Raw genomic sequence first — 19,319 nt, 5'->3', positions numbered from 1 at the left:
TCATAGAAGGCAATAAAATAAGTCTGGCAAGATCTGTTACCCATAAAACCATGTGGCACAAACCATTGTATTATGATTTGCAATGTATTCAAGTACCCTATCCCTTATTACCCCTTCCAAAAGCTTTCCTGCTAATGTCAGACTAACAGGCCCATAGTTTTCAGGCTGAGAACGGGATCTGTTTTTGAAAATCAACACCACATTAGCCATTTGCCAGTCTCTCAGCACCATGCCAGACCTCAATGAATCCTGGAAAATTAAGTGAAGAGGTTTGGCAATCACAGCACTAAGCTGTTTATACCCTGGGATGAATCCCATCCTGTTGTGGTACCTTTACACCTGAGTGACCCATGCATCAGTAATTATATTATTAGAATTGGGTCTATTAAAAAAGACAGCCTTCATTAGCCTTCAAGTTCAACCCTTCTAAGTAAACCCAGCACCCACACCCTATACTTACCTACCTATCCACTCACATACATAAACTATATATACACCCACTAATACTAACTGTAGGTATTAGTATCACAATAGCCTTGGGTATTCTGCTTGTTCAAGAACTCATCCAGGCCCCTCTTAAAGGCATTAACAGAATCTGCCATTACCCCATCACTAGGAAGGGCATTCCCCAACCCCCTCACTGCCCTCACCGTGAGGAACCCCCTACCCAACATCCCCCGGCAGGGCATTCCCCAACCCCCTCACTGCCCTCCCCGTGAGGAACCCCCTACCCAACATCCCCCGGCAGGGCATTCCCCAACCCCCTCACTGCCCTCACCGTGAGGAACCCCCTACCCAACATCCCCCGGCAGGGCATTCCCCAACCCCCTCACTGCCCTCACCGTAAGGAACCCCCTACCCAACATCCCCCGGCAGGGCATTCCCCAACCCCCTCACTGCCCTCACCGTAAGGAACCCCCTACCCAACATCCCCCGGCAGGGCATTCCCCAACCCCCTCACTGCCCTCACTGTGAGGAACCCCCTACCCAACATCCCCCGGCAGGGCATTCCCCAACCCCCTCACTGCCCTCACCGTGAGGAACCCCCTACCCAACATCCCCCGGCAGGGCATTCCCCAACCCCCTCACTGCCCTCACCGTGAGGAACCCCCTACCCAACATCCCCCGGCAGGGCATTCCCCAACCCCCTCACTGCCCTCACCGTGAGGAACCCCCTACCCAACATCCCCCGGCAGGGCATTCCCCAACCCCCTCACTGCCCTCCCCGTGAGGAACCCCATACCCAACATCCCCCGGCAGGGCATTCCCCAACCCCCTCACTGCCCTCACCGTAAGGAACCCCCTACCCAACATCCCCCGGCAGGGCATTCCCCAACCCCCTCACTGCCCTCCCCGTGAGGAACCCCATACCCAACATCCCCCGGCAGGGCATTCCCCAACCCCCTCACTGCCCTCACCGTAAGGAACCCCCTACCCAACATCCCCCGGCAGGGCATTCCCCAACCCCCTCACTGCCCTCACCGTGAGGAACCCCCTACCCAACATCGCCCGGCAGGGCATTCCCCAACCCCCTCACTGCCCTCACCGTGAGGAACCCCCTACCCAACATCCCCCGGCAGGGCATTCCCCAACCCCCTCACTGCCCTCACCGTGAGGAACCCCCTACGCTGCTTCAAATGGAAGCTCCGTTCCTCTAATCTATAGGGGGGGGCCTCTGGTGCGTTGATTGTTTTTGTGGTAAAAAGAACCCCCCCATCTGCCTATAATCCCCTCTAATGTACTTGTACAGAGTAATCATGTCCCCTCGCAAGCGCCTCTTTTCCGGAGAAAACAACCCCAACCCTGACAGTCTAACCTCATAGTTTAACCCTTCCATCCCCTTAACCAGTTTAGTTGCAGCCTCTGCACTCTCTCCAGCTCATTAATATTCTTCTTAAGGACTGGAGCCCAAAACTGCCCCCCATACTCAGGGTGAGGCCTTACCAGGGACCTATAAAGGGGCAAAATTATGTTTCATCCCTTGAGTCAATGCCCTTTTTTATACAAGACAGCACTTTATTTGCTTTAGTAGCCACAGAATGACACTGCCTGGAATTAGACAACTTGTTATCTACACAAACCCCAGATCCTTCTCCATTAAGGATCCCCCCAACTCACTCCCATTAAGTAGATAGCCTCCTCCATTTGCAACAGTAGCTGGGCCTAAACTACAGTTCTCCTAATTTACCTGACAATCTCGGTACATTTGCCAGCAGACAGCAGGGGGCGCTACTGTTCCCTCTCATGTTAGTATTACATAACGGAGAGTTAGCGCTAAGATTACTATTAGCCTGTTCTACTTGTAACAGAGGGATCTCCTTAGCTGGTAACGGTATCCCCCTCCCCCTCACTCCTTCCCATGAGCCCTTACTAATCCCACTGCCAGGTCTGCACTGGGATCCCCATAAATAACAGTCTCTATCCTTCCCTTTAGCAGCCTGTGAGTATAAAGATGGGAGCGATGTTACAGCACATACGGAAGCAACTTTATGTTGTAATAATGATGGGAATCTCACAAACCCTGATGTTTCTCCAGCGGAACAGCCCCCACCGGCCAATGGGATTAAAGAGGAGGTGGCTTCATGGGAAGGGGGAAACCAATCAGATTGCAGCATTAATCCCCTTACAGAACAGATACAGGGAACAGACACGCCTACTCCTATCATGGGGTGCAGCCTGAATAACAGCTCGGCAGAGGATTATATATCAGTTGTTATTAAAGAGGAAGAATCTTCAGGGGAAGGGGAAACCCAATCAGATTGCAGCATTAATCCCCTTACAGAACAGATACAGGTAACAGACACGCCTACTCCTATCATGGGGAATAGTTTAAAAATGGAGCGTAATAAAAATGATGAAAATTCCCACCAATCTCCACATAAATCTCACATAACAGAAAATACATTAAGTGGGAAATACAGCTGCAAAGTGTGTCACAAACACTTTAGTCATAAGAGAGACTTAAATAAACATCAAAGAACCCACAATAAACCCTATTCTTGTTCTAATTGTGGAAGATGTTTTATAAATCGATCCGACCTTAAACGCCATGAAATAACCCACACAGGAGAGAAACCTTTTTCTTGTTCTGAATGCGAGAAATGTTTTTCAAGTAAATCACAACTTAACATTCATCAGAGAATCCACTCAGGAGACAAAGCTTTTTCTTGTGGGAGATGTGGGAGATGTTTTTCAAAGCAATCACTCCTAAAAATTCATTATAGAACCCACACAGGGGAGAAACCATTTTCATGTCTTGAATGTGGCAAATGTTTTTCAAACAAATCTGACCTTAATCGCCATCATATAACTCACACAGGGGTGAAACCTTTTTCTTGTTCTGAATGTGGGAAATGTTTTTCAAATCGATCTGACCTTGCTCGTCATCAAAGGACCCACTCAGAGGACAAACCATTTTCTTGTTCTAATTGTGGGAAATGTTTTTTAAGCCATTTCTATCTTGCTCGTCATCTCAAGACTCACACAGGGGAGAAACCATTCTCTTGTTCTGAATGTGGGAAATGTTTTTCAAACCCATATCTCCTTGCTTGTCATCAGAGAATTCACACAGGAGAGAAACCATTTTCTTGTTCTGAATGTGGGAAATGTTTTACAAGTCGATCTAACCTTGATCGTCATCAGAGAACTCACACAGGGGAGAAACCATTTTCTTGTCCTGATTGTGAGAAATGTTTTTCAACCCATGCACACCTTAAAAATCATTATACAACCCACACTGGGGAGAAACCATTTTCTTGTTCTGATTGTGGGAAATGTTTTTCAAAGAACTCTCACCTTTATAAGCATCGAAAGACTCACACAGGGGAGAAACCATTTTCTGAATGAGGGAAATGATTTGTATTGAACAGTAGTCTAAAAATACTCTTTCACACATGAGAAAAACTGTAAACTTGTTTTCCGAATGAGGCTAAAAGACTCCTGGTAAAGACTCCTGATGGACACTGGGTAATGCTAAGACAGGTGGTGCACCAAAGCAGAATGCACCATAACCACTGGCTCAGCATTGGGAACTGAGGAGTCCTAATTTCATGCTTAGTTCACAGACACTGGAATATATCTCCGCCTCCCACCAACATATACTTTTCTGGCTTTCTTTGAACAAAAAAGGGACATATTCCAAGGGGTACGAGCCCCCCAGGGTATCACTTGGGCAAATGCTGTTCCCTAATGCTCACACAGTAGGTAACATAATGGGGATATACCCAGCTGGGAATGACTTGCCGGGTACATAGGCTCTTACTGGGTAAATATAAAGCCTATAACATCATCTTGTCATTATTAACCCAATGTCATTTCCAATGGGGCATTTGTTGAGATGAAAGGAAAGGGGGTTACACCATTATCCTATAAAGGGTCTCTTTACATTAAATCAGTTTTGTGAAAAGCCCTTTTTCATGAGACGTGTCAGACTGATCTATTTGTGCAGTTAAAAAAATGTTTTTCATGCTTGTTAATAAAACATTGAATATATGGTATTTTGTTTTGTTTTTTATTATTAGCCAGTAGCAGAATGTTGTACCATGGGAGCCATAGAGCAGAAAAAGAATAAACAATTGTGGCCCCGTGATACTGTCGTGGAGCTTTAATGGGCCCCTTAGATCAGAGACATTGATGTTGCTTTAAAAGAAAATCTTTATTGATAGAATACATATATGGAGAAGTGCACATAGAAACACTGAGATTTCTAAATCTGCCAGAGTTTTTGTGTATTTCCACTTCTGGAACAAGATTCAGAGCTCTAAATCCCGCCCCCCAAGGAAAAATTGCTTTTTCATAATATAGGGATTTATACTAGAAAAATATTATCTGGACAAAAACTCAACTGGTTCAGAAAGCCTCATATCTTTCGAAATGTGCCGATACCTGATATGTATAGTTTTATGGAGATTTCTGACTTCTATAGATCACAAACTCCCAGCAGTAAGTTACTAGATTTCCAAGTATTACAGCAGAATACGGCATACTATTGGCTCCAAAGCCAGAAATCATGGAACATTAGGTTTACCCCCAGGAAACCATATATTTTTTGAAAACTACACATTCTGCCGAATCCAAAATGGGTAACCGTGTCGTCCAACTTCTAATACCAAACAGCAATGCTTTCCTGAACTTAGCAGTTTGTATTAAAATATATATATAAATGAGTATTTTAAAAAAATTGCCTCAGAGCTTCCACTTTCCAGCATCATATCTCCCACATAACATTAGGTACCAGGAAAAGCCAAGAGTCGACTGAACAGTTTGATACCTATTATGCATAGGATCACCAAAGTATCTGGCATTTAGAGACCCCAATACATATATACATATTACTGCTACCACAAAATACACCGTCTGATATATGCCTGGTAAATGTGTCAAATAAGAAAGTTGACTCCAAAAAACCTAATATTTTCAAAAAATACACATTCTGCCAAATGTAAAATAGGTAAATATATCTTTATATGGAAATCACCAAACAATTAAGCTAACTAAATGTTGTGAGTTTTATGTAATTTTGATGCATTTTACCCCAGTATATACCCCACATTTCATAATGTATCAATATAAAACACTCTAAATAGGGACTCCCTGGGCCTACTGAACAGTTTGCTGCCCAATATGCACAGATTTACCAAACTATGTGGGGTACAGGGGCCCAAATGAAAATAGTGCAAATGAATTTTCAAATCTGACACTCTGGCTGCTGCAATATAAGCACCCCATATGTGTATTATGTGCCCTAAGACCCCCTAACAGTACGGAGACCCTAAAAAACCATATATTTTCAAAAAGTGGCTATTCTGACGAAACAAAAATGTGTAAATCCATCTTTCTGCTGCAAACTACCTAACAGCCAAGCTCTGCTAAACATAACGCCCTACTGGGATCCGAGCCGGGGGCCTTTGGGTTTCTGACTGTATGCCTTGCCCACTGGGCCAGGTAAGCTCATTATCTCCCACAATGCCCAGCGAGCCATGTACTAACCTGTTTGTAGCGTCGCTATCCCCTATCCAAACCCCCTAACCCTGTAGGCAATTATGAATAATATCCGGTGCTGGTTTCCCTTTGGGCTAAACATTAACCCTATCTGTAACAATGGCTCTCAGCACCCGGAGTTACATTATTAACTGAGCGGCACAAGCTGTAACCCCCAGGCACTACTGAGCCTCTGATTGGGGGAACCAGTCAGGTGACTGGGGAAATGTCTCAAACACAGCAAGTCCAGTTGATGTGACTTATTACTACAGAGATACCCCGGCCTGGATGGGAACCTTCCCACACATAATACTTACATGGGGGGATTAGAAAAACTACATATCCCAGAATTCCCTGCAGCTTTACAGCTCCCTTACTGTGCTGCACCCAAATGTTTCCGGCTCAGTGACTGGGTGTGCTGACAGTGTGCCTCACAGTATGTAGCAGGGCTTTAACCCTGCGTGTGTCCAACCGCACCTCAGCTGCTAGTGCTGCTTGGTTGCCTTAGTTACTGATTTTCAGCAACTTCCTGACGGAATAAACTCGTTTGTCATTTTTACACTTACACAGCAGTCTGTGAGTTTTCCCTCTGTCCCTAACTCTGCAGTCTGTGAGTTTTCCCTCTGTCCCTAACTCTGCAGTCTGTGAGTTTTCCCTCTGTCCCTAACTCTGCAGTCTGTGAGTTTTCCCTCTGTCCCTAACTCTGTGTCCCGCCCTTGTGCTCACTGATCCAATCATTCTTCTCTGCCGCTCTCTGTCCCGCCCACATTCCCCTCCCAGCCAATGAGTGAGTGTCCCAGCTCCTCAGTTCCCTCCCTCACAGCTACAGGCAGCAGAGCAGTGTGGGAAAGAGGTGAGTAAGGGAGCGGGGCTGCACTAATGGTGGCACTAAAGGAGCAGTGTTACCTTGTTGTTCCCAACACATGAGCTGATTCCCAGGGACACTTTGCTACTGAGTCAGTGCAGTTTCTGTGGCAGCTCCAAGCCCAACCCACCCACCATAAGTGAATTCCTCTCCCATTTGGTACCAAGGCCCCCCTGCAGCCTGAGGGGAAGCACTGAGGGGCCCATTCTTGGCAGGAAAGGGAAAGTGTTGATTGGCAGACATTGCATCATTAGAGGGAAGTTTAACAGGGGATTGTGGGATTGGTAGTTCAGCCCATGGCTAGACTAGTTATTCTATTCCCTGCTTGGAATTGTTTTGGGGGATATTGCTGGGAATAATCCCCTATAGAAATGTGTAAGTGCTTAATTCCACTTCCAGGCCCCTCCCTCCCACAAGGAGCCAATGGGAATGTGGGAGGAAGCGAGTGACCCAGTGATGGGGAAGAAGGATAAAAATGAGGAGCGGAAGGAGAGAATCCTGAATCTCACACTGGAGATTATCTATCTGCTGACTGGAGAGGTGAGGGGGGCACTGTGAGTGGCACAGTGAGAAGAGACTGTCTGTCTGTACAAAGGGGGTCTCTCTGCTGCGTTACACACTCATCATTCTCTCTCCCTCTCAATACATAGGGCTACGTCATCCCTAAGAAGAAGAGCCCAACTGTGGGTTTGGGGGCCCTGCATGCCCCTGGCTCCGTCATACAGAAGGAAAATGACAAGAAGATCCTGGAACTCATCTCCAACATCATCCAGCTGCTGACTGGAGAGGTGGGTGCGGCCCCCCAATCCCCCCTTATTGTTTAGTAACAGTGTATGATAATCCCTTTCTCTGGCTGGGGGATGACTGTAACATTGTGTGTGCCAGGTTGCCATAAGGTGTGAGGATGTTTCCATCTATTTTTCCTTGGAGGAGTGGGAGTATATAAAAGGAAACAAGGCCCTTTACAGGGAAGGGATAAAGGAGGAGCTCCAGCAGCTCCGCCCACTGGGTGAGTAATGGTTTCTATCATATACAGAGCATAGAATGCAGGATATTTTGTGTTTTTAGAAGCAGATAGAACATGTCTATCTGTAGACATAAAATCAGTTTATACCCAGTTTATAAACCATTTGTAAGTTCTGTACATGTACAAAACTTTTTGCTGTAGTTAGGTTATATAAATTTTAATGTACATTTCACCTCTATATTTCACACTAATTTGTCAAACACTTTAATTACTGTAGTGCTTTAGCAAAGTCCAAGTAGATCCCATCCACTGCCATTCCAGCATTGAGGTTTCTGCTCACCTCCTCATAGAAGGCAATAAAATTAGTCTGGCAAGATCTGTTACGCATGAAACCATGCCGGCACAAACCATTGTATTATGATTTGCCATGTATACAAGTACCCTATCCCTTATTACCCCTTCCAAAAGCTTTCCTACTACTGATGTCAGACTAACAGGCCTATAGTTTTCAGGCTGAGAACGGGATCCCTTTTTAAATAACGGCACCACATTAGCAATCCGCCAGTCTCTCGGCACCATGCCAGACCTCAACGAATCCTGGGAAATTAAGTGAAGAGGTTTGGCAATCACAGCGCTCAGCTCATTTAATACCCTCGGATGAATCCCATCCGGCCCTGGACCTTTGTTTCCCTTTACATGTTCAAGTCTCTGTTGAATTCCCCCCCGAGTGACCCACGCGCCAGTAGCTAAATTACTAGAACTGGGTATATTACAAGGGAAGCCTTCATTATCTGGCTCCTCAGATGTATAGACAGATGGGAAATAAGAGTTCAAACAGCTTTTTCCCTGTTCTCATCAACCAACTTACCCCCCCGTGATAATAAGGTTCCCACCCCTTCTTGCTTCATTTTTTTACATTCATAATTTTTATAGGATATGTCTCCTTTAACAGCAGGTTTTTTCTTACCAACCCCGACACTAACACTTTTATTCAGCCATAAAGGTTTTGCTTTGCGATGCCTCTCCTTGCTTACAAGGGGAATATACTGACCTGTATTCTTGTTAAGCAACGTTTTAAAGAGGTTCCATTTTCCTTCCATGTTTAACCCTATGAAAAGCCTTTCCCAGCTGCCACATTGCAGAGATGCCCTTATACTGGCACAGTCTGCACGGCTAAAATCCAGCGTTTTAGTTCCTCCCTTATAGAGCTGTCTCTGCAGCATTATCCCAAAGGGACCATGTTGGGATCACTGTTCCCCAAATGCCCCCCCCCCCACACTAATGTTAGAGATGAGTTCAGTGTTATTAGTTAGTTATTTCGAAATAGAATCATTCCCAGTAGGTTCTTGAACCCCTGAAATAAAAAGTTGCCATTTAGCATATTTACAAACCTACTAGCTGTTTCTGACTTAGCCGCCCCATTGCCCCAGTCAGTGCCGGATAATTAAAGTCCCCCATAATAACAACGTGACCCAGTTGTGAAGCCGCCTCCATGTGCAACAGTAGCTGGGCCTCATCCCCCTCATCTATACGGGGGGTTTATAGCATACACCAATGAGCATTGTCTTTGTGACCTTCAGCCCTACTGAAATTTCTACCCAAAGAGATTCGACGTTTCCCTTGGTAATGTCTTTATTACACGGCTTTAACTCTGACTTTACATAAAGACATACCCCTCCCCCCTTTATAATCTGTCCCTCCTAAACAGGGTGGAACCATTTAAATTCACGGTGCAGTCGCATTTTTCATCCCTCCCGGTCTCAGTGATACCAATTAAATCATAATGTTCAATACATGCAACTCTTTGCTAGTCCCACTGCCCCATCTACACTAGCTTTCCCATTAAACTCTAGCTCACCTGTACAATCTCCGTACATTTGCCAGCAGACAGCAGGGGGCGCTACTGTTCCCTCTCATGTTAATATTACGTAACGGAGAGTTAGCGCTAAGATTACTATTAGCCTGTTTTACTTGTAACAGAGGGATCTCCTTAGCTGGTAACGGTATGCCCCTCCCTCTCACTCCTTCCCATGATCCCTTACTAATCCCACTGCCAGGTCTGCACTGGGATCCCCATAAATAACAGTCTCTATCCTTCCCTTTAGCAGCCTGTGAGTATAAAGATGGGAGCGATGTTACAGCACATACGGAAGCAACTTTATGTTGTAATAATGATGGGAATCTCACAAACCCTGATGTTTCTCCAGCGGAACAGCCCCCACCAGCCAATGGGATTAAAGAGGAGGTGGCTTCATGGGAAGGGGGAAACCAATCAGATTGCAGCATTAATCCCCTTACAGAACAGATACAGGGAACAGACACACCTACTCCTATCATGGGGTGGAGCCTGAATAACAGCTCGGCAGAGGATTATACAGCGGTTGTTATTAAAGAGGAAGAATCTTCATTCGAAGGGGAAAACCAATCAGATTGCAGCATAAATCCCCTTACAGAACAGATACAGGGAACAGACACACCTACTCCTATCATGGGGAGCAGCCTGAATAGTTTAAAAATGGAGGGTAATAAAAATGATGAAAATTCCCTCCAATCTCCACATAAATCTCAAATAACAGAAAATACATTAAGTGGGAAATACATCTGCAATGTGTGTCATAAACACTTTAGTCATAAGAGAGACTTTAATAAACATCAAAGAAACCACAAGAAACCCTATTCTTGTTCTAATTGTGGGAAATGTTTTTTAAATCGATCTGACCTTAAACGCCATGAAGTAATTCACACAGGGGAGAAACCTTTTTCTTGTTCTGAATGCGGGAAATGTTTTACAAATGGATCAAACCTTGATCGTCATCAGAGAATTCACACAGGGGAGAAACCGTTTCCTTGTTCTAATTGTGAGAAATGTTTTTCAAATCGATCCGACCTTAAACGTCATCAAATAACCCACACAGGGGAGAAACCTTTTTCTTGTTCTGAATGTGGGAAATGTTTTTCAAGTAAATCACACCTTAACATTCATCATAGAAACCACACAGGAGACAAACCTTTTTCTTGTAAATGTGGGAAATGTTTTTCAAAGCGATCTGACCTTGCTCGTCATCAAAGGACTCACACAGAGGAGAAACCATTTTCTTGTTCTAAATGTGGGAAATGTTTTTTAAACCATTTCTATCTTGCTCGTCATCAAAGAACTCACACAGGGGAGAAACCATTCACTTGTTCTGAATGTGGGAAATGTTTTTCAAACCCATATCACCGTGATCGTCATCAGAAAATTCACACAGGAGAGAAACCATTCTATTGTTCTGAATGTGGGAAATCTTTTACAAGTCGATCTAACCTTGATCGTCATCATAGAACTCACACAGGGGAGAAACCATTTTCTTGTTCTGAATGTGGGAAATGTTTTTCAACCCATACACACCTTAAAAATCATCATACAACCCACACTGGGGAGAAACCATTTTCTTGTTCAGAATGTGGGAAATGTTTTTCAAAGCACTCTCACCTTGATCGGCATCGAAAGACTCACACAGGGGAGAAACCATTTTCTGAATGAGGGAAAAAGATTTGTATTGAACAGTCATCTAAAAATACTCTTTCACATGAGAAAAACTGTAAACGTGTCTTACAAATGAGGCATCAGGCAAATATTTTTATGTGCACAATAAAATGTTTCTTTAAGAGAACCCTTTGACCGACACTTTGCAGCTAAAGACTCCTGATGGACACTGGGTAATGCTAAGACAGTGGTCAACCATAAGCACTGGCTCAACATTGGGAACTGAGGAGTCCTAATTTCATGCTTAGTTTACAGAGACTGGAATATATCTCCCCCTCCCCCCAACAGATAAGATTCTGGGTTTAATTGAACAAGAAGGGACATATTCCAAGGGGTACGAGCCCCCCAGGGTATCACTTGGGCAGATGCTGTTCCCTAATGCTCACACAGTAGGTAACATAATGGGGATATACCCAGCTGGGAATGACTTGCCGGGTACATATGCTCTTACTGGGTAAATATAAAGCCTATAACATCATCTTGTCATTATTAACCCAATGTCATTTCCAATGGGACATTTGTTGAGATGAAAGGAAAGGGGGTTACACCATTATCCTATAAAGGGTCTCTTTACATTAAATCAGTTTTGTGAAAAGCCTTTTTTCATGAGATTTGTCAGACTGATCTATTGGTGCAGTTAAAAAATAGTTTTTCATGCTTGTTAATAAAACATTCAATATATGTTTTTTGTTTTGTTTTTTCTTATTAGCCAGTAGCAGAATGTTGTACCATGGGAGCCATAGAGCCAATAAATAAAAAACAATTGTGGCCCCGTGATACTGTCGTGGTTGCTTTAAGAGAAAATGTTTATTGATAACACATATATGGAGAAATGCGCATAAAAAACCCTGAGATTTCTGAATCTGCCAGAGTTTTTGTGTATTTCCACTTTTGAAACAAGATTTAGAGCTCTTAAATCCCCCCCAAAAAATGTTTTTTTCATGATATAGGGATTTATAATAGAAAAATATTTTATTTTCCGGAAAAAAACTCAACTGATTCAGAAAGCCTCATGTCTCCCGACAGTAAATTACCACATTTTCAAAGCATTACAGCAGGATTCGGCATACTTAAGATTCCAAAGCCAGAAATCCCGGCACATTAGCTTTACCCCAGGAAACCATATCGTTTTGAGGTACACATTCTGCTGAATCCAAAATGGGTAACCGTGTCGTCCAACTCCTAATACCAAACAGCAATGTTTTCCTGAATTTAGCAGTTTATATTAAAATTTATGAATATTTTAAAAAATTGCCTCAAAGCTTCCACTTTCCAGCATCATATCTCCCACATAACATTAGGTACCAGGAAAAGCCAAGAGTCGCCTGAACACTTTGATACCTATTATGCATTGGATCACCAAAGTATCTGGCATTTAGAGACCCCAATAAAGAAGTTAGTGCATACAAATATTATGGCATATATTTATATCGGGTAAATGTGTCAAATAAGAAAGTTGACTCCAAAAAACCTCATATTTTCAAAAAATACACATTCTGCCAAATGTAAAATGGGTAAATATATCTTTATATGGAAATCACCAAACAATAAATCTCCAATATAAAAAAATCTTGTGATTGGATGCAGGGCTGTGGAGTCGAGGAGTCGGAGGCAATTTTGGGTACCTGGAGTCGGAGTCGGCAAATAATGAACCGACTCCTACTAAATTTAAAAGGGAATAAAAAAAAAAAATAAAGCAAGTTTAAATGTCCCAATTCACAAACAGTCATAATTAATGACTTCTCTGCTATAAGAATAAAGCCCAATGCGCGCAGTGCATAAACCAACACGTTGAGCGACCATGAAGCTTTTCATTGGCTGTATGCTTCACTAAATATAGTAGCATATTAAAAACAGAGGAGTCGGAAGTATCAGAAACTGAGGAGTCGGAGAATTTATCTACCGTCTCCACTGCCCTGATTGGATGAGTGGAAGAGTACATATGCTGAGGACTTCCCATACCAGTCAGTTGAACTGAAGAAGCTGCTCGGATGAGCAGTGAAACGATCTTCAATGATTACCAAACAAGTCCAGTTGCTTTAGATTTGTTTATATTTGATTTACCATGACCTGGATCAATGAAAATCTTCATATTCATATCACCAAACAATTAAGCTAACTAAATGTTGTGAGTTTTATGTAATTTTGATGCATTTTACCCCAGTATATACCCCACATTTCATAATGTATCAATATAAAACATTCTAAATATGGACTCCCTGGGCCTACTGAACAGTTTGCTGCCCAATATGCACAGATTTACCAAACTATGTGGGGTACAGGGGCCCAAATGAAAATAGTGCATATGAATTTTCAGCTACCTAACAGCCAAGCTCTGCTAAACATAACGCCCTACTGGGATCCGAGCCGGGGGCCTTTGGGTTTCTGACTGTATGCCTTGCCCACTGGGCCAGGTAAGCTCATTATCTCACTATCACTTGGCCTTTCCTTCCTGTTTCCCAGCAGCAGACTTATTGGTGGGTTGGGTGAGCCAATCAAGCCTGACCCTGCCAGCCATCCTCACTGCTGGGGCCTGGGCACTGGCCTACTCTGAGCCCTGTGGCACTGACCCTCGCTCTTGTTCCCTGATCCGGCTCCTGTTCTGTTTGCTCTCGCCCGGTCCTTGCCTTGTCCTGTTTTACTTTCACTCCTGTTCTGCTCGTCTCTGCTCCACTCCTGCTCCTTCTGGTTCTATTCCGCTCCTGTTCTTGTTCCTACTCCAGTTTTCACCCGCTCAGTCCCGTCCTGGTTCTCGTTCATTGTCTTGGTCTTCCTGAATCTTCGCCCTGACTGTCTCCGATCCTGTGCCCTCTCTGCCCTGCACTCCTTCCTGCCCCTGAATCTTCGCCCTGACTGTCTCCGATCCTGTGCCCTCTCTGCCCTGCACTCCTTCCTGCCCCTGAATCTTCGCCCTGACTGTCTCCGATCCTGTGCCCTCTCTGCCCTGCACTCCTTCCTGCCCCTGAATCTTCGCCCTGACTGTCTCTGATCCTGTGCCCTCTCTGCCCTGCACTCCTTCCTGCCCCTGAATCTTCGCCCTGACTGTCTCCGATCCTGTGCCCTCTCTGCCCTGCACTCCTTCCTGCCCCTGAATCTTCGCCCTGACTGTCTCCGATCCTGTGCCCTCTCTGCCCTGCACTCCTTCCTGCCCCTGAATCTTCGCCCTGACTGTCTCCGATCCTGTGCCCTCTCTGCCCTGCACTCCTTCCTGCCCCTGAATCTTCGCCCTGACTGTCTCTGATCCTGTGCCCTCTCTGCCCTGCACTCCTTCCTGCCCCTGAATCTTCGCCCTGACTGTCTCCGATCCTGTGCCCTCTCTGCCCTGCACTCCTTCCTGCCCCTGAATCTTCGCCCTGACTGTCTCCGATCCTGTGCCCTCTCTGCCCTGCACTCCTTCCTGCCCCTGAATCTTCGCCCTGACTGTCTCCGATCCTGTGCCCTCTCTGCCCTGCACTCCTTCCTGCCCCTGAATCTTCGCCCTGACTGTCTCCGATCCTGTGCCCTCTCTGCCCTGCACTCCTTCCTGCCCCTGAATCTTCGCCCTGACTGTCTCCGATCCTGTGCCCTCTCTGCCCTGCACTCCTTCCTGCCCCTGAATCTTCGCCCTGACTGTCTCCGATCCTGTGCCCTCTCTGCCCTGCACTCCTTCCTGCCTCTGAATCTTCGCCCTGACTGTCTCCGATCCTGTGCCCTCTCTGCCCTGCACTCCTTCCTGCCCCTGAATCTTCACCCCTGTCACCCAGTTCTTGCCTGCACTTAATCAGCCCCGGCCTTAAAGATACAGTAACACCAAAAAATGAAAGTGTATAAAAGTAACTAAAATATAATGTGCTGCTGCCCTGCACTGGTAAAAGTTGTGTGTTTACTTCAGAAAGTCTACTATAATTGATATAAATAAGCTGCTATGTAGCCATGGAGGCAGCCATTCAAAGGAGAAAAGGCACAGGCACATAGCAGATAACAGATAAAACACTATTGTATTCTACAGAACTTATCTGTTATCTGCTATGTAACCTGTGCCTTTTCTCCTTTTTTCCAGCTTGAATGGCTGCCCCCGGGGCTACACAGAAGCTTATTATATAAATTATAGTAGTGTTACTGTAGCAAACACACCAGTTTTACCAGTGCAGGGCAACAGTGCATTATAGTTACATAGTTAGTTACATAGTTACATAGGGTTGAAAAAAGACCAGTGTCCATCAAGTTCAACCCATCCAAGTAAACCCAGCACACCTAACCCACACCTACCAATCTATACACTCACATACATACACTATAAATACAACCACTAGTACTAACTGTAGGTATTAGTATCACAATAGCCTTGGATATTCTGATTGATCAAGAACTCATCCAGGCCCCTCTTATAGGCATTAACAGAGTCTGCCATTACCCCATCACTAGGAAGGGCATTCCCCAACCCCCTCACTGCCCTCACCGTGAGGAACCCCCTACCCAACATCCCCCGGCAGGGCATTCCCCAACCCCCTCACTGCCCTCACCGTGAGGAACCCCCTACCCAACATCCCCCGGCAGGGCATTCCCCAACCCCCTCACTGCCCTCACCGTGAGGAACCCTCTACCCAACATCCCCCGGCAGGGCATTCCCCAACCCCCTCACTGCCCTCACCGTGAGGAACCCTCTACCCAACATCCCCCGGCAGGGCATTCCCCAACCCCCTCACTGCCCTCACCGTGAGGAACCCTCTACCCAACATCCCCCGGCAGGGCATTCCCCAACCCCCTCACTGCCCTCACCGTGAGGAACCCCCTACCCAACATCCCCCGGCAGGGCATTCCCCAACCCCCTCACTGCCCTCACCGTGAGGAACCCCCTACGCTGCTTCAAATGGAAGCTCCGTTCCTCTAATCTAAAGGGGTGACCTCTGGTGCGCTGATTGTTTTTATGGGAAAAAAGAACCCCCCCAACTGCCTATAATCCCCTCTAATGTACTTGTACAGAGTAATCATGTCCCCTCGCAAGCGCCTCTTTTCCAGAGAAAACAACCCCAACCTCGGCAGTCTCACCTCATAGTTTAACCCTTCCATCCCCTTTACCAGTTTAGTTGCAGTCTCTGCACTCTCTCCAGCTCATTAATATCCTTCTTAAGGACTGGAGCCCAAAACTGCCCCCCATACTCAGGGTGAGGCCTTACCAGGGACCTATAAAGGGGCAAAATTATGTTTCATCCCTTGAGTCAATGCCCTTTTTTATACAAGACAGCACTTTATTTGCTTTAGTAGCCACAGAATGACACTGCCTGGAATTAGACAACTTGTTATCTACAAAAACCCCTAGATCCTTCTCCATTAAGGATCCCCCCAACTCACTCCCATTCAGTAGATAGTTTGCGTTTATATTATTTCTACCAAAGTGCAGAACTTTGCACTTATCAACATTGAACCTCATTTCCCAGTTTGCTGCCCAGTTTTCCAATTTAGTCAAATCGCTCTGCAAAGTGGCACATCCTGCATGGAACTTATAGTTTTGCACAATTTTGTGTCATCAGCAAAAATAGAAACAGTACTGTCTATGCCCACCTCCAGGTCATTAATAAACAAGTTAAAAAGCAAAGGCCCAAGGACTGACCCCTGCGGTACCCACTAACCACACTGGTCCAATTAGAAACTGTTCCATTTCCCCCCACTCTGTGTACTCTATCCTTCAGCCAGTTCTCTATCCAATTACAAATATTATGTTCTAGGCCAATATTCCTTAATTTGATCATTAACCTTCTGTGCGGTACTGTATCAAACGCTTTAGCAAAGTCCAAGTAGATGACATCAACTGCCATTCCAGCATCAAGGTTCCTACTCACCTCCTCATAAAAGGCGACTAAATTAGTCTGGCAAGATCTGTTACCCATGAACCCATGTGGCACAAACTAATAGTATTGTGAACTGCAATGTATTCAAGTACCCTATCCCTTATTACCCCTTCCAAAAGTTTTCCTACTACTGATGTCAGACTAACAGGCCTATAGTTTTCAGGCTGAGAACGGGATCCCTTTTTAAATAATGGCACCACATTAGCAATCCGCCAGTCTCTCGGCACCATGCCAGACCTCAATGAATCCTGAAAAATTATGTGAAGAGGTTTGGCAATCACAGCGCTCAGCTCATTTAATACCCTGGGATGAATCCCATCCGGCCCTGGACCTTTGTTTACCTTTACATGTTCAAGTCTCTTTTGAATTCCCCCCCGAGTGACCCACGCGTCAGTAGCTAAATTACTAGAACTGGGCATATTACAAGGGAAGCCTTCATTATCTGGCTCCTCAGATGTATAGACAGATGAAAAATAAGAGTTCAAAATTTCAGCTTTTTCCCCGTTCTCATCAACCAACTTACCCCCCCGTGATAATAAAGTTCCCGCCCCTTCTTGCTTTATTTATTTACTACTCACATAATTAAAAAATAATTTAGGATTCTTTTTACTCCTAGCTGCAATATCCCTTTCCATTTCTATTTTAGCTGCCTGATAGCTTTTTTGCTGCTTTATTTGCCCCTTGTACCTGATGAAAGCCCCAGCTGCCCCAGCTAACTTGAATGCTTTAAAAGCAGGTTTTTTCTTACCAACCCCGACACTAACACTTTTATTCAGCCATAAAGGTTTTGCTTTGCGATGCCTCTCCTTGCTTACTAGGGGGATATACTGTTGTGTATACCTACAAAGCAATGTTTTAAAGATGTTCCATTTTCCTTCTGTGTCTAACCCCATGAAAAGCCTTTCCCAGCTGCCACATTGCAGAGATGCCCTTATACTGGCACAGTCTGCACGGCTAAAATTGAGTGTTTTAGTTCCTCCCTTATAGAGCTGTCTCTGCAGCATTATCTCAAAGGGACCATGTTGGGATCACTGTTCCCCAAATGCCCCCCCCCCCCACACAAATGTTAGAGATAAGTTCATTATTATTAGAAATCACCAGGTCCAAAATAGAGTCATTCCTAGTGGGTTCTTGAACTGCCTGAAATAAAAAGTTGCCATTTAGCATAGTTACAAACCTACTAGCTTTTTCTGACTTAGCCGCCCCATTACTCCAGTCAATGTCCGGATAATTAAAGTCCCCCATAATAACAACGTGACCCAGTTGTGAAGCCTCCTCCATTTGCAACAGTAGCTGGGCCTCATCCCCCTCATCTATACGGGGGGTTTATAACATACACCAATGATCATTTTCTTTGTGACCTTCAGCCCTACTGAAATTTCTACCCAAAGAGATTCGACGTTTCCCTTGGTAATGTCTTTATTACACGGCTTTAACTCTGACTTTACATAAAGACAAACCCCTCCCCCTTTATAATCTCTCTGTCCCTCCTAAACAGGGTGGAACCAGTTAAATTCACAGCCCAGTCGCATTTATCATCCCACCAGGTCTCAGTGATACCAATTAAATCATAATTTTCAATACATGCAATAGCTTGCAGCTCCCCTAATTTACCCGACAAGCTACGCGCATTAGCCAGCATGCAGCGGAGATTATTACTTCTCCCTCTGATGTTACATTAGCTAAGGGAGAATTAGAGCTAAGGCAATTATGAGACTGCTTTCCTTGTAACGGAAGCTCCTTATCTGATAAACTATATGCCCCCCTCACTCCTCCCCCACAACCCTTTGCTAGTCCCCCTACCCCGTCTACACTAATTTTCCCATGGAATTCTAGCTCACCCACCCCCCCCTTGTCTAGTTTAAACACTCCTCCAGCCTCTTAACCATTCTCTCCCCTAGCACAGCAGACCCCCTTCCATTGAGGTGCAATCCGTCAGGGCTGTATAGATTGTACCCCAAGGAAAAGTCAGCCCAGTGCTCTAGGAACCCAAACCCTTCCTTCCTTCCTATATTTTTATTACTTTAAAGCTCTTTCATTTTTTGGAGTTACTGTTCCTTTAAAAGACTCCCCTTTCCCTCCTTCTCCTCTCTAGCGCCCCCTACCTTTCCCTCACAGAATCATCACACAGCTTGCATTTTATCCCATTACATA

The 19,319-nt window shown here is 45.0% G+C and overlaps 3 protein-coding genes across 3 annotated transcripts in view; all 3 read left to right on the top strand.

Annotated features, from left to right (window-relative positions):
• LOC105945443 overlaps window positions 1-4,001 on the top strand; it is a 50,498-nt gene extending 46,497 nt beyond the window's left edge. The window contains 1 exon segment of the mRNA XM_031893313.1: window positions 2,438-4,001. Coding sequence (XP_031749173.1) covers window positions 2,438-3,846 — 1,409 coding nt within the window. The 3' untranslated portion in view covers window positions 3,847-4,001.
• The window catches only part of h2ac14 (H2A clustered histone 14), a 1,193,713-nt gene that overhangs the window by 774,047 nt on the left and 400,347 nt on the right, over window positions 1-19,319 (top strand).
• LOC105945432 (oocyte zinc finger protein XlCOF7.1-like) lies at window positions 7,268-11,470 on the top strand. Its single transcript, XM_018089498.2, has 4 exons — window positions 7,268-7,384; window positions 7,495-7,632; window positions 7,730-7,853; window positions 9,920-11,470. The coding sequence occupies exons 1-4, from the start codon at window positions 7,268-7,270 to the stop codon at window positions 11,332-11,334; spliced, it is 1,794 nt and encodes a 597-aa protein (XP_017944987.2). The 3' UTR covers window positions 11,335-11,470.

Source organism: Xenopus tropicalis, chromosome 9, assembly GCF_000004195.4.
Source record: "Xenopus tropicalis strain Nigerian chromosome 9, UCB_Xtro_10.0, whole genome shotgun sequence".
Taxonomy (NCBI): Eukaryota; Metazoa; Chordata; class Amphibia; order Anura; family Pipidae; genus Xenopus; species Xenopus tropicalis.
The sequence above is the reverse complement of the archived record's forward strand: the minus strand, read 5'-3'. Positions and strand labels throughout refer to the sequence as shown.